The 14,566-nt window shown below is 57.5% G+C and overlaps 6 protein-coding genes across 6 annotated transcripts; 2 read left to right on the forward strand and 4 right to left on the reverse strand.

Moving 5' to 3' along the window:
• Positions 1–842: 842 nt before the first annotated feature.
• Positions 843–2,113, forward strand: CCM_03409 (uncharacterized protein; the record flags this gene model as incomplete). The annotated part of the gene is made up of 6 exons (XM_006668560.1): positions 843–946; positions 996–1,071; positions 1,143–1,644; positions 1,709–1,740; positions 1,793–1,866; positions 1,927–2,113. 6 exons carry the CDS (start codon positions 843–845, stop codon positions 2,111–2,113), a joined length of 975 nt encoding a protein of 324 aa, XP_006668623.1.
• A 513-nt stretch (positions 2,114–2,626) lies between these two features.
• CCM_03410 (serine/threonine protein kinase) lies at positions 2,627–4,646 on the reverse strand (the record flags this gene model as incomplete). Its single annotated transcript, XM_006668561.1, has 2 exons — positions 2,627–4,175; positions 4,201–4,646. 2 exons carry the CDS (start codon positions 4,644–4,646, stop codon positions 2,627–2,629), a joined length of 1,995 nt encoding a protein of 664 aa, XP_006668624.1.
• A 330-nt stretch (positions 4,647–4,976) lies between these two features.
• CCM_03411 (Ser/Thr protein phosphatase family) lies at positions 4,977–6,554 on the reverse strand (the record flags this gene model as incomplete). The annotated part of the gene is made up of 2 exons (XM_006668562.1): positions 4,977–5,154; positions 5,425–6,554. The coding sequence occupies 2 exons, from the start codon at positions 6,552–6,554 to the stop codon at positions 4,977–4,979; spliced, it is 1,308 nt and encodes a 435-aa protein (XP_006668625.1).
• Positions 6,555–7,848: 1,294 nt separating this feature from the next.
• On the reverse strand, positions 7,849–8,329 carry CCM_03412 (cytochrome c oxidase assembly protein (Pet191), putative; the record flags this gene model as incomplete). The annotated part of the gene is made up of 2 exons (XM_006668563.1): positions 7,849–8,252; positions 8,305–8,329. 2 exons carry the CDS (start codon positions 8,327–8,329, stop codon positions 7,849–7,851), a joined length of 429 nt encoding a protein of 142 aa, XP_006668626.1.
• Positions 8,330–8,687: 358 nt separating this feature from the next.
• On the forward strand, positions 8,688–10,753 carry CCM_03413 (alpha/beta hydrolase fold-1; the record flags this gene model as incomplete). Its single annotated transcript, XM_006668564.1, has 4 exons — positions 8,688–8,719; positions 8,784–8,863; positions 8,919–9,364; positions 9,413–10,753. 4 exons carry the CDS (start codon positions 8,688–8,690, stop codon positions 10,751–10,753), a joined length of 1,899 nt encoding a protein of 632 aa, XP_006668627.1.
• A 428-nt stretch (positions 10,754–11,181) lies between these two features.
• On the reverse strand, positions 11,182–14,208 carry CCM_03414 (Zinc finger domain-containing protein, CCCH-type; the record flags this gene model as incomplete). Its single annotated transcript, XM_006668565.1, has 3 exons — positions 11,182–11,348; positions 11,412–11,759; positions 11,808–14,208. 3 exons carry the CDS (start codon positions 14,206–14,208, stop codon positions 11,182–11,184), a joined length of 2,916 nt encoding a protein of 971 aa, XP_006668628.1.
• Positions 14,209–14,566: the final 358 nt, after the last annotated feature.

Raw genomic sequence — 14,566 nt, forward strand, 5'->3', positions numbered from 1 at the left:
TATTTCTTGTTACGAGCAACCAGCTCCTGTTACGGCATCTAGCCCTTGTTACGGCATCTAGCCCTTGTTACGGCATCCGCCCTTGTTACGGCATCCGCCCTTGTTACGGCGTCCAGCCAACCCACTTCAGGTCGGCCAGGCGGCTTCACTCGTGAAGATGGGTTCGAGTCCCATACCGATCATCTACGCATTAGAGTATTCTCTATCTTTTCAGCGGGCTTGGAGGGGGGGGCTGCATGTTTGTTATCCATTCGGTGTGGCTTTTTTGGACGTATGGCGTTGGTAGATGAAGGGCTGATGAATACAAGCAACTGTTAAAAAAATTTGGACAGTGGTGGGCCTCATTTGATCATAACGCTAGCTCCAAACAGCATCGATAATTTCTACTGCCTATGGCCGAGTGTACCAGTTCATTTGGTGAATTATATTATATTCGTCCCTTCAAGCCAGCAATACTGCTGTCGCCGGTTTGGTGAATGAATCGCGAGGTAGAGGAAACGCTGGTGCCAAAGAAGCGGGCCAAGGGAACGAAAATAAGCGAGATGGAGGCCCCGATATGCCCACAGTTCCAGGTCCACGTTTGGCTTGGTAGTTGGCATGGGGGGGCGTCGATGACGGCATTGCTACCTCACGGGTTCTTGATCCAAGCTTGTGATTGCCAAAACGCCCAACATTTCCTCTTGACAGATTACAACCCGACAAAAACCTCTTTGAATCGCAAATTACCCCCTCATATACGCGACGAATTCCTCATCCGTCAATTGACTACTGCCGTCGCATTACAGCTTGTCGAACCCGATCGATCGAGCCTACGCAGCAAAACAGCCCACCACGCTTGACAAATGAGCTCCAACGCCTCCACGAGCGCCGTCGCCAACGGCGGCCAGCCCAAGTCGCGCGGCGCCCGTACCATGGACGCCGTTGGTGAAAGGGCCAGCGAGATCATGTCAGTTGCACACGCACCCGGGTAGGGGTGAGCTAACGCCCTCTCACAGCAAGGAGGACTTTGGCAATGCACGCAAGGTTGCGCTCGAGGCCATGAAGAGCCGCGCGTACCTCTACCCGCTCAAGGTAAGCAAGGGAGTTCTCTATTTCCATGGCGGCGCGTCTACACCCGAATATCCAAAAACAAGAACAAAAAGAAAGAGTCGCTAACCACCACCTACACACACATTCAGGGCATCGCCTACTTCCTGTCGCACCGGTCGCTGTGGAAGCCCTTTCTGTCGCGCCTCGGCCCCATCCTGGCGCTCTCGGCCGGCGTCGTCACGTCCATGTTCGCGTTTACGTACCTGCCGCAGCTGGCCGTGCTCGTGTTCGTCAACGGGCCGCTGGCTGTCTTCTCGACGGTGCTGCTAGTGCTGAGCGAGAGCTCGGCCATCATCAACGCTGTCTCGCGCGGATGGCTGCTGCAGGACGCCATCCTGGACACGTTTGACGGCACGCTCGTGGCGCGCGACGCGACCGCCATTGTCGGCGAGGGCCGCGAGCTCCGGCCCGGCCGCGACCCCATGGCCCGCCTCGGCAAGGTGCTGCGCAGCCCGTTTGACAAGTTTGGCCCCAAGGCCATGATCCGGTACCTGATGTACCTGCCGCTCAACTTTATCCCCATTGTCGGCACCGTGGCGTTTGTGTTCTTGCAAGGTGGGTTTTTGTTTTTTGTTCTGGGGGGCTGGGGGGATTTTTTTGCTGACGAAATTGGAAATAGGTCGCAACCGCGGACGTTCGGTTCATGAGAGGGTGAGAGCCTAGCGTTCCAACATCGATATCTTTGTACTAACGAGCCCTGTAGTACTTTCAGTTGAAGAAGTGGACCGATGCGCAAAAGTCGAAATGGGTCGACACGCATGTCGGGGCGTATACATCGTGAGCGCGCGCCGTTGGCATCCAAAAGTCTCTCTGCACAAACGCTAACCAAGGTTTCAGGTTCGGTCTTGTCGCCACCGTCTTGGAAATGGTCCCCATCGCGAGCATGTTCTTTACGTATACCAACACCGTCGGCGCGGCCCTGTGGGCGGCCGACCTGGAGGCGCACAGCACGTCGCTGACAAAGGAGACGGCGCCGAATCTGCGCGCGGCAGCCGACAAGGCAACGGAAAAGTCGGAGCTGTAAAGGATTTGGCGGCGAGATGCGGTCATGTATGCGGTGCATGATATTGTAACGGTCGCGTTGTCAAATCAGCTAGGCAGTTTGACGTTGCATTAGCAAAATGGCAAGGCGAAAATGCAGTGGAAAATATTTTGGGCAGAGGATGGATGATGCGAGTAGTGACGGGTTCATTTTATCGTCTGTGCCTGTGCTCATTTTCCTAATGATCTGGGCGCGTCATTTCTTTTAAAGTTTCAATTTGGCAACTTTTCTCAATTCTTTCCAGCCATCACCTACCAGGGGCGGATGTTCAGTAACACATATCTTGAGACTAAGTCTACTTTCTACTTCTCCTTCAATAAGGAGAGTATATGACTATTAACAAGCTATTCAAGGGCATTGTTCAATCACTAGGAGTGTCACGGATGAGATTTCACTCGGATGCAATAACATTAGCGAGCCCAGGCTGGATTCTATACGCGATGCGCTGTATTTAGGCAATGACGATCTGCCGGGAATAGCCATAGAACACTAACATCAATTTTCACTCGCTCGGCCGACTGGCAGACTGCCCAGCTGCACGGTGGCGTAGCGCAGGTGCTCGGACAAGCTGGCCGTCAGTCGACGGAGCTCGTCTTTGACCTGCTCGTCTCCCGCCTGCCCGAGCATGACTTGCGGCAAAGGCGCCAACGGGGCCGGCGGCTCCCGCGGGCGGTGCTGCGTGTCCGCAGCCCGGCGACACTCCACGTTCATCGACGGCGGCGGCGGCGCGACACTCCAGTCTAGGTCGATCAAGCTGTCCAGGGACTCGCCGCGGCTGTGGGACGCATCCGATGCCACCGCCGCCGCCGCCGCCTCGTCCCAGCGCGGCGGCGGCGAGCGGCTGCTTTCCAAAGCGGGCTGCGGAAAGAAGCTGGGAAACTTCCAGTCCTGCGTCGCGCGTCTCATGCTGCCATCGCCCTGCGGCTCCCCCGCCTCGCCCCATCCGAGCGGCCCCGGCCGGATCGTCTCCGTGCCCAGGTCTACGGAGCTAAACGCCGAACTACTGCTGCTGTCGCTGCTGCTGCTGCTGCTGTTCCCGCTGTCCACCACCAGGCACAGGTCCAGGTCGATGAGCGAGTCCCGGTCCGCACCATCCGCCGGCGCGACGCCGTTCTGCCAGAGCGCCTGCTGCACCGGCGCCGGCAGGAACTTGGCGTAGTACTGCCGCGAGTACTCGTCGTAGTTGGACAGCGTGTTGGAGTCGAACACTTTCTCGAGCGGCGACTTGACCGCCGCGGCGGCGGCGTGCTTGGGCGGCGCCCGCCGCCGCCGTCGATACGTCTGCTGCGGCTCCTCCCTACGGCTGTCAATCCCGTACGCGCCTGCCAGGGCCTCACTGTCAGACGCGTCGAGGACATGATCGACGTCGGCCTCGACCGCTGTGCTAAAGTTCCAGTCGAGCACGTCGTCGTCGTCGCTGTCCTCGTGCTCGGCGCCGCCATCGGACATGCCCGCCGCGCCGCCCTCGGCAAACAGCGAGCGCCGGTCGCCGCCCTGCGCCTCCCAGAGGCGGAACGCGCGCACGAGCTGCGCCAGCGACGCCGTCGGGAACCGCGTCTCCGTGTCCGCCAGGTACGCGTGTCGCCGCACCGCCTCCATGGTCGGCCGCGCCGCCGGGTCCCGCTGCAGGCAGCACGCCACCAGATCCTTGAGGCCCGCCGAGTGGGCGTCGCCGACCAGTCTCGGCATCTCCATCTGCAGCTGGCGGCCGAGCTTGGCGAGGCCCATGCCGAGCGCGGCGTTTGGCGGGCGGCCCGTCGCCAGCTCGTACGCCAGGGCGCCAAACGCCCAGACGTCGACTTCTGTGCCGTAGCCGTCGCCGGCAGCAGCAGCGCTGCTGCTCCCGGCGAGCAGCTCGGGTGCCATGGCGTGCGGGGTGCCGACGAGGGTTTTGCGCTTCTCCGCCGTGCCGCGCAGCATGGCGGCGACGCCAAAGTCGCAGAGCTGCACGCCGCGGCCGTCTTCGGCGACGAGCACGTTGGCGGCCTTGACGTCGCGGTGGATGACGCCGCGGGCGTGGACCCCACGCCAGCGCCGCGGCCGTCTCCCGCAGCACCGGCACGATCCACCGCTCCCGCAGCCCGCCGGTTCCGGTCCCGGCGGCGTCGCGCACCGGCCGCATCAGCGTCGCCACGCTGCCGCCCGCGCAGTACTCGACGACGAGCCAGACGGCGGGCCCGACGAGCAGCGCCTCGAGCACGTGGTTGACATTGGTGGCGTCGTCGAGGGCGCGCAGCGCGCGGAGCTCCGTCTGCAGGTCGGCGAGCGTGTCGGCGAGGCCGGGCGCGGCGGCATCGCCCCGCTCAATGTCAATGACTTTGACGGCGACGAGCGAGGGAGAAGACGTGGTGGTGCGGGCTTTGTAGACGCGCCCAAAGGAGCCCTTGCCAATGAGCTCGAGGAGATGATAGGGCGGTGGGGGCTGGGAGGCGGCGAGGGTGTGTGCGAGAGCGGCGGCGTTGGCGCGCTCGGCGTCAAGGAGGGCGCGCTTCTTGGTGGTGGAGGCGGTGGCCATGGGTATGCGAGGATCGAGGGGATTATAGATGAGTGGAGGTTACTTCATGGTTTATCTTGATGGGATAGTGTCGAGGTGGTAGTATTTTGGGGGTGCTAAGAGGTGCTTTCTGACGCCCCCTTTGTGCGACATGGTTGATGTTGGGTGTCCTATGGTGAGGGTGACGAGGTGAGGAGCAACACTCGCGAGAATTTGGGCTGACATAATCACAAACCAGGATCAAGCACAGCAGATTCGTACGGAGAGTCAATGAGGGTTTTTCTTTTCTTACAGCTCAAAATTTGGATACATTTCTACATTCACGGTCCTATTCCATCTGCACTCCCGCCGTCAGCATTCCCTCCCGGCGGCGAGTTTACCCCAGCTTGCTTCCGCCTTGGCCTTGGCACGATCGGCCGCCGAATCGGAGCGTAGACCGGGCAGTGCAGGAATAGCCAGCATCTTCAGAGCATGAAGAGAAGCCACGTGGTTCAGCTTCTCAAGATGTAGATCCGGTGGAGTCGCGTATCTGTCGTGGTGTCGTGCAAGTTGGGACCGGATTCGGCAGTCAACACAGGTGCATTCGCCGTATTTTAATACACATATACAGATTCTATGGCTTGAGAAACGCGACGTGCTGTGGAATGGAAACAAATGAATTCGCGCGTCATGAAATGCTATCAACAGTGTCTAGGAAAACAACAAATTGGTATCGTAACGTACAGAATTGAAAAAAAAAACAGGTCTAGTATAAAGTGGCAAAAATCGCGTGACAGGACGCCGCCATTCTCATTTGTACCGTTTGCAAGGCACCTGGCGAATCTTGCGCTTCACGTGGCCCTTTTTACCAACATGAATGACCAGGGCCGTGAGCTCGCCGCCGTTGACGCACGCCGAGTCGAGGCCAAACGTGTGCTTGCCCAGGGTGAGGCCGCGCTTGGCATCGTGGCCGTAGACGACAGTGTGGCGGGCCGCCTTTGGGATCTGCGCCTGCTGACGGTCCCAGAGCTCGGCCCACTCGCGGCCCTCGTGTGTGTCGACCGGGATGAGGTCCTTGAGGGTGAAGCTAGCGTGCGCGTCCTCGCCCTCCTCGTCTCCGTCCTCGTGCAGGTACCCGTCGTCCTGCCCGGGCGCCTGGTACGCGAGGTGGTGCCTCGGCGGCTCAATCAGCGAGCGCATATTCATCACCGCCCACGGATCCTGCTTCCGGGGCCGTATACCCGGCACCAGGCCCGCATGCACAACATACATGCCCAGCTCCTCGGCCGTGAGTATCAGCGGTCTCTCCGCCAGCCACCGGAGCTGCGCCGGGGACAACTGGCGCGCCGTCTTCCGATCGCGCTTCTTGCTGCGGCGCTCCTGGAACTCCGGAAACGGCACGCTCTCGGCGGCCTCGTCCTGCTCGGCCTCGGACGCCAGCGCCAGCAGCACGCGGTCCTCGTGGTTGCCGCGGACGGCCGAGGCGCCGAGGTCCATGAGGCGGGCGACGACGCGGGCCGAGTGCGGGCCCTTGTTGATCATGTCGCCCGCGGCGACGATGTGGTCCGTGGCAGGGTCGAAGTCGACGTGGGCGAGGAGTCTGTCCAGGGCGGCGTCCATGCCGTGGATGTCGCCGATGATGAGCAGACGACGCCCGTTGGCGGCAGTCGGGAGCAGGTGCCGCGGGAGCCGCTCGATCATGGTGAGATCGTCGAAGCGGTGCCGGTGGCCCTGCAGGTTGACGTCAGGGCTGCTGTCCAGCTGCGGCGGAATCTGCGCCGTCGTGTCCGCTGCTGTCGTCGTCGACGTGGCCCAGTCACGCAAGGACATGAGCGGCGCCTCGGTGTAGCAGATGAAGCCGACGAGGGAGGCGGCAGAGAGGGCGGCGACGAGCATGATGCTAAAGATTCGATGATGCCGCGAGGGCAGCTGCTCGCCGAGACGCGGCATGGTGGGCTGCGCTATGTGGTGTGTGCCTGCCGCTATGTCCTGTCGATCTATGGGTATGGTGTGTTTGGTTGGTGTTGTGGTCCGTCCAGGGCAGCCCGCAGAAGAGGTTGGAATGCTTGGAAGCAACGTGGAACAAAACGAAAAACGAAGAGCGTAATAATAAAGGATGCACCAGGGGCAGCCCTCTGGGTATTACTATGTGTTTATGGAGAAGAAGAAAAAGTGACAGGGCCGGATGAGGCCGCATGACAAGAATCAAGGGTCCACGCCAAGACCGCGCCAGCCAACCTTGAGGGTTCTGTCGTTTTGGGCCGTCAAGCCCGTCTCAGATTGGGGGCAGTTGGGCTGCGACCAATGATTCGGCTTCAGGGCCTCTTTTTCCAGTTTTAGCGACTGTTTAGTGGACAAGCAGCGTGCTGGAGGCCCCCAGCGACTCCCCTTAGCGGTCCCTTGCGCACGCCCCAGCCGGCCAACTGGCTTGCGACGCGACGTCGCGTGCCTATGTATGATGATATGATGATTACTGACAGAAAGGGTGTTTTGCATCAAGTCAGCTGCTGCGGTATGCACCCGAGCGGTAGGCCTCCAACATGCTGGTATGTGGTGTGTAGCCGTGTGTTGCAATCGGCATTGCCCTTCTTATTATTACCGGAAGCTAGGTTTGTGCCGAGAGTGTTGAATCGGTGGCGCCGTTCTAGTCATGTTTGTTTCGATACTATGTGCCAAGCTAAGAATAGGTATACGAAGAAAATATTTCTATAACCTTTTCTATACTGCAGTAGTATCGCAGCCCATCCTCCAACGCCAGCCAGACATGCACTGAGGATGGGGCCCCGTAGAATTTCCTCGCACCAAGAAGCGAACAGTACCTAGTTAGGTAGGTGACCTTGAGCTGTCTTAATTTTCACTACATGGTACATTCAATGCTACTACTATACGATTGTTCCCGTGATGTGTCGTAGCAAAGAAAAGCCCTCAAACTGTGGCGCTGATGCACAACAGCTCACTTCAGCCACGACCACGTCAGCCAGGTCGTACCACCACAACACACAACTCCAGCTACGTCTTTCCAATCCAACAGACGATTCATTATACAGAGTGAGTTGTGAATATACTTCTTATGCCGCGGTACTCTTGATATACGCAGGCAGCTGTCCAACCTGCCGGTCCGACACCCGCCCGCACCATGCTTCCATCGTACCATGATCGCGCGTAGAAACAACCATCCCAAAAACGCCAAACCGCAATGCCAAATGCCAAATTATCCTACACACACGGTGTCTTCACAGCACCGTCACTTTCGATTCGCCGCAGCCAGCGCCGCCTGCTCCGCCCTGTACCGCTCATTCTCCAAATCCCGCCAGTCCGGCGCGACCGGTTCATTACCGCTCGTTTCCTTGACCACGCCTCCAAAAGCCGACGAGCCCGCATACAGCTGATACCCTTTATCACCACCACCGCCGCCGTCGGTCGCGCGCGGCCCGTTGCTCGACTCGCTCTTGTACGCCGCCGGCATGTTGCCGCGGAACCGCTTGCGCATGTCCACCATGCCGCGCTTGCAGTCGCCGTACCCCTTCTTCAGCTGCTGGCACTTGGTCGGGAGTGTCGCGGAGAGCGGCTCGCGGAGGCAGTCGGCGGCCTGGTTGCGCTGCACCATGACGCAGTCGGATTCTTGGAGGCACTGGGCCAGCGCGTCGCCTGCGAATTCAGTTAGCAAGAGCCGCGGTTGATGCAATTCTCTGCAACGTACGCAGTTCTTGACAGGAGTTGGGCATTGTGATATTTGTGAGCTTTCTTGGCTGCTTGTCGAAAAGTACAGCTGTCGAGAGCATGTCAAATTCAAAGTTGCCTGGTTCGACTCCATACAAAATTCCGCGACATCTAATTGGCCAGATCACATCGCAATCCAAGCTAGGCCTAATCAAGCCACTGCCCGCCCTTCGTAGTTCTCGCACTCCATTCACATGCTTGTGACATCATTCTTTTCCCTTCACTACGATATCTCTGATCTCACCTAACGATGCGGCGCTAGCTAATCAATTCTTCCTCTCATTATTCAATTCCTTGAGTTACTGGTCATGGTGCCCTTTATTTCTTGTTGATCCTAATACTACCTCGTTTATTCACATCGCAATGGCTGTTCCCTTTATTGGCCGCCTTCATCCGTATGCTGGTTGCATCGCGTCAACAAAGTCGCACAGCTCACCCCGCTAACTTTTCATGTCGCAGTATGGAGTACATTGCCCTCGTCGGCTCTTTTCTCCTTGTGTCCCTCGAGGCCATTATCCGCATCTGCACTCTCGCCCTGCGTAAGTCACCCGTCTCCCAAGACACGTCAATAAACCCTCGGCTAACACATGACAGCCTCATTCCTCGTCGCCTACTTTTACCGCGCTTCCCGCCGGCTCTTTCTTCGCTTCTCTTCCGCCGAAGACAATCCCATCCACCGCAAGACCAAATGTAAGCTCATCCCCACTGCTCCCCTTTCGCACGGCCCAGCTAAACCCGTACCAGGCATTTCTGATTCTATCCGAGACGCGGCCGACTTTGTCGAGCTCTGCCGGTTTTGGGGCTACGAAGCTGAGGAGCACATTGTGCAGACCAAGGATGGCTACCTTTTGGGCCTGCACCGCCTTCAGTGGAGGCGTGTCGAGGAGGGCCAGCGCGTGAACAACGGCCCCAACTCCCTGCGGAAGCGCGTCGTCTACATGCATCACGGCCTGCTCATGAATTCAGAGGTGTGGGTCTGCCAGACGGACGAGGAGCGATGCCTCGCTTTTGAGCTTGTCAACCGTGGCTTTGATGTTTGGGTAAGTCGACTCCAGCATCGTGCATGAACTTTCACTAACAGTAACAAGTTTGGCAACAACCGCGGCAACAAGTACTCCAAAAAGTCTATCCACAGCTCACCCAACTCGACCCGGTTCTGGGATTTCTCCATTGACGAGTTTGCCTTTTATGACATCCCCGACAGCATCGAGTACATCCTCGAAAGCACCCAGCAAAAGAGCCTCTCCTACATTGGCTTCTCCCAAGGCACCGCCCAGGCCTTTGCCACGCTCGCCATCCACCCTAAGCTCAACCACCAGGTCAACGTCTTCATCGCCCTCGCCCCCGCCATGGCGCCCGCCGGCCTGTCTAACGGCATCGTCGACTCCCTCATGAAGGCGTCCCCCTCGGCTCTCTACCTCATGTTCGGCCGGCGCTCCATCCTCAGCTCCGCCACCACCTGGGAGTCCATCATGTACCCGCCGCTCTTTGCCCGCGCCATCGACACGGGTCTGTCTTTTCTCTTTGACTGGAAGACGCTCAACATTTCCCCCAGTCAGAAGCGCGCCGCCTACCCGCACCTCTACTCCTATACAAGCACCAAGTCGGTCGTGCACTGGTTCCAAATCATCCGCCACCGCTCCTTTCAGCTCTATGACGATGACGTTCACCAGCCGCTCCGCGTCACAGCCGCGCGCCGTTTCTCCAAGGTGGCCAAGTATCCGACGCGCAATATTCGCACCCCCGTCGTCCTCGTCTACGGCGGCAGCGACTCCCTCGTCGACATCAACGCCATGCTCCGCGAGCTCCCGCCGCAGACCGTCGCCACCGAGATCCCCCACTATGAACACCTCGACTTCCTCTGGGCCCGCGACGTCGACGTCCAGGTCTTCCAGCACGTCTTTGACGCCCTCGACAGCTTCACCGACGCCGAGCACACCGTCGCCGAGTACGACCACTACCACGTCGTCCGCTCCGAGAGCCTCTTGGGCTCCAGCCTGCTCATCGACGCAAATTGCACGCCGGACAGCGATCCCTCCGTGCTGGCGAGAAAAAGCCACGCCCACCTGCCCCACGTTGCCCGCGAGCCCGCCGTCCGCTCCCGCGCCGCCACTGTCGGCAGCCCCCCCTCGGTGCCCCTCTCCAGCGGCGGATCCGCGCCCCAGGCCGCCAAGCAGCCCGCGCCGGACACCACCACCCCCTCACCCAGCGCTGACAAGCTCCGCGGCATTGGCGTCCGTCGTGAGCCCTCGATCACCAGCCTCAACGTCTCCGTTCTGCGCGATGGCCGCGGGATAAGCCCCGGTCAGGCCAACGCCATCGGTGGCGTCGTTGCTAATCTCAGCGGCGTCGAGCGCGCCGACGTCGTCTCCTCTTCAGGCGAGGAGAAGAAGGCTGGCGAGAAGAAGACGCTGAAGAAGCGTCGCTAGGAGAAGTTGTCGTCGGATGTGTTTTGTTGCTTTCCGAATCCGGCTGCGTAGGCCCGCCATTCATGCTGTTTCTGCACCCAGAAGAAAGGACTGTATACAAGCTGTATTAGTAGCCTCATTATACCCCCCTATGCATATACGTTTCAATTCAATTACAGTCACATTTGTCTCTTTTTGAAATGGCATAAATCAGTAGTATATTATACGTTCTCGCCGCCGTACGCGACCACGTTGTACTTCAACCAAAACAGATGAGGGGGTATCGTATTGTAACGGATCGCCATCATCCATACTAATGAAAATATAGGGCAAAAATAATCCATTTGGCGCCAATAACGCCACTCAATGCTGCTGGTAATACATCTGCACTTTGTCTTGACCAGGATTCTACGTGTGGTTTGGAGGAGGGATGTGGCGGATTGCCCGCCTCAGAGGGCAATGTTGCCCAGGGGGAGAATCTTACTCGCGTCGCCATGGAACTTGGCTCGATACTCTATGATGCCTTGGCTGATTGTTTCGAAATCCTTCACCTTGCGGTCTCGGAAGTCGGTGAGCAGCTGGCGCAGGCCCTCAATGTACTCTTGCTTGCGCGATTCTTCGCAGTTCGTATACGCACCCAGCTGCAGCAGGATTTGGTCGTCTAGAAATCACGGCACACTCTGGTCAGTTCTCTTTTGCATCGCCCATGCCAGGCTGGCCTCGTCGGCGTCCTCGTCGGCATCGCTGCAAGGCTCCGGTGGAATAGAGAGCGAAAACATACCGGGCGCGCTCAAATCCGCAAAGTGCTGGAAGTGGCAGTTCTTCCCCCGAGGGCATGCATCGCCTGCCAGCTCGTCTGGACAGAGAGGAAGCATGGTGTCGATTTTATTACTGTATGTCATAGATCGCAGACCACCAGCAACAACATTGTTGAAATCTGGGTGGAAGCGATACGAGAGAAAGTATCGCAGTGGCGAATCGTAGGCTAGGTAGCTCGACTGTACGGGAGCACTATCCACATGCTCGGCTATGCTGTCTCGTATCTATCGAAGAGACGTTAGTTTGGATCACTCACCATTGTGAGAGGCGGCCACTACTTCTCTCTCTGGCTCCATGACGGAAGCAGAGTCTTGCCGTCCTGCAGATAATAATTCGGCACTAAGGGCTGCCACAGCCGGGTCGCTGTCAGTAAGCTCATGTGCGGCATCGGACGTCTTCAGATTAGGCGAGGAACGTCCAGTCTCATATGAGCTGGCCTCGGCTGGCTCATAGCCGTCAGAGTCCTCATCTGCTTCCTCTCCGCTGTTTTCTGCCTCTCCCATAGCAATATCCGCATCATCTGTTGTGACTGTTGCGACTTTCGTGACTGCATCACTAGTATCTTCGGGGACCAAATGGGACTCTGTACCTTGACCGTCTGGTGGAGCGTAGGCAGCGGCATTCTCTCCAACCACCTCAGGGGTTGATCGAGAGCTCGTATCTGTTGCAATATGGTCGGAGCTCAGCATTTCGATGGGATTTGCAAGCCCATATCCAGCTTTCTCCACGTTTGTAATGGATTCGCTAAGAATACGGGCCGACACTGGCCGCGAAGCAACAGGCTCAGGAGCTGTAGGCATGGAAACGTCGTCATCCGAGATAAAATCCAAGTCCTCCCGTAGCTTTTGCTCTTCCTCGAGACCTTCTTTAAGTTCCCTCTCGATATTCGCGACTTGCGATTGAAGCGCCTTCAGCCTCAACATCTGCTCTTTTCGGCGCGATTCGAGCATTGGAAGTCGTTCACTTGCAGCGCGGGATCGATTGATTTTTGGCGATCCAGGCGATGACAGTCTTGTCTCTGCCACTTTCGGTAATCCATGAGAGATGGCATCGTGGGTGATAGGAGCAGATAGATCTGGAGAGCTCGAGGTTGCCTCGTAGATATCATAGGCCCTAGGTCGTGGTGATGCGGCGGGCGAGGCTGGCGCAGATAGCTTGAGTCTCTTCTTTGCCTCGGCTTGTGCAATCTTGCGCTTCATTGCCTCGATCTTTTTGTTCATATTTTCCAAGTCGTGGCGAGTTGCCGGTGGCGTGTGTAACGATCCGTTTTTTTGGAGATGTGACAGCGTCTGCAGTTGCCTTTTACCTGGGCTACTAGGCGCATGCAATGCTGACATGCGTTGCTCAGGAGATTCCATATCCATGTCAATGTCGTCTTCGTCATCGCTAACATCAATGAGAAATGGCCGCGTCGGCCCAAAAGGCTTTTGAAAGGGGCCGTCGGAAGCGCTCACACTCCCACTATTTGGCGTAGCGAGAGCTTTCGCAGAGGAAGGGATCGACCCAACAGCCTCCAATGTTGATGGTTGCGTAGCCTGATCACTCGCTACCGCCACCTGTAAAGCCGAGGATAGCTCCGCGGGACCAGCTCCAGGATTGGCGCTGGGGAAGCTCTCTTTTTGAGATTCGAGTCCCGATGCCGCCAGTGCTGTTTGTCGATCAAGCTCCTTTTGCTTTTCTTCCCGCGCCTTGAGCAATGCCTCCATCTTTTGTTGTAAAAGTTTCGACTTTTCCGAAATTACCTTCATGTTTGGGGCCTTCGCAACTTTGCCAATGACAGTGGCTCCTCCAGACTTTATAGTCTTTGATCCTTTCGCAGCGAGAAGTCTTGCAATACGGTCTTTGCGAGCCTCTGATTTATCAAGTGGTGTCTCTGTCGTTGTAATGGTGTCCTTAGCCTTTGAAGCAGAGGTGCTGATCTTCTTGGAAGGCACTGGGGCAGTAGCGGGGGCTGCAGGTGCGGGTTTTTGCGCAGACTTGTCAAGGCCCAAGTCACCGAAGAGCTGGTCGAGGACAGCTTCGTCGATTCCCTCATTGACGTAGTCCTGATAACCAATGTTGGCTGCTCGTAACCGTAAAATGGCATCTTTCGCTTGGTTTCTAGCTTCCGCGATGATATCGTTGGGTTTCTTTTGCAATTCTATTGTGTCGGGTCCAATGATGCTAGCTGAGTCGCTGATGGGGATGGGCATGAGCACGAGGGCGGGTGGCGATGCATTCATCTCCCTCGCAGAGAGAAACGGGGAGTACGAGCCAGAACGATCGCGCTCTTCATCGCTCATCTCAACATAGCTAGTGTCAATCTCCGGGGCAGGCTGCTCCTGCTGAGCTATATGTATCGGCTCTTGCGCCTCGTACAGGTCCTCGAATTCGTCTGCGGTTATTTCTCCTTCCTCTGCCGAGTCGTTGGCGGCTGTGTTTGCGCGCTTCGCTTTTTCGTTGGCAGATATGGCAGTTTGCTTCGCGTCTGGTCTCTCTGCCTTGCCAAAAAAACCTAGCCCAAGACCAGGAATGGTCTGCCGGGTATGGTCAAAAGGGTTCATAGTCACGTCAATGTGACTTGCGCCCGCCCTTGCCGAGCCTGCTTCAACAAACGCGTTCACTCCCGACGGCAAGACATCTGGCGCACGGCCAGGGTCGTATCCTGAATGCGCCATTTGAACAAAATGAGGTCAAAGCTGGTGTTTTCCCAATCTCCTTGCGGTATGAAGGAACAAGAGCAGTGTCTTGAAGCACCAGAGTGCCGAATTTTGATCGCACGAAAAACGCCGATTGTCCTACCTCCTGAGAATTTCTGACCGAAATTTGCCACTAGAAAGTCCAGTTCCAGGCGCCAGCACGTCTTCAAAGCGTGGTTGCGGCAATCATGGAGTTATTGGGGTTTTGATAAAATTAGGCATGAATCGTGGTGGAATATGTACCCGCAGCTTTCTCCAAATCGGGGCTAGCGTCTTTATCCCTCGCAGCTGACCGCTGAGTAACGTCACGTCACGTGCATGCCATTGTTTACTTCGG

Source organism: Cordyceps militaris (genome assembly GCF_000225605.1).
Source record: "Cordyceps militaris CM01 unplaced genomic scaffold CCM_S00002, whole genome shotgun sequence".
NCBI lineage: Eukaryota > Fungi > Ascomycota > Sordariomycetes > Hypocreales > Cordycipitaceae > Cordyceps > Cordyceps militaris.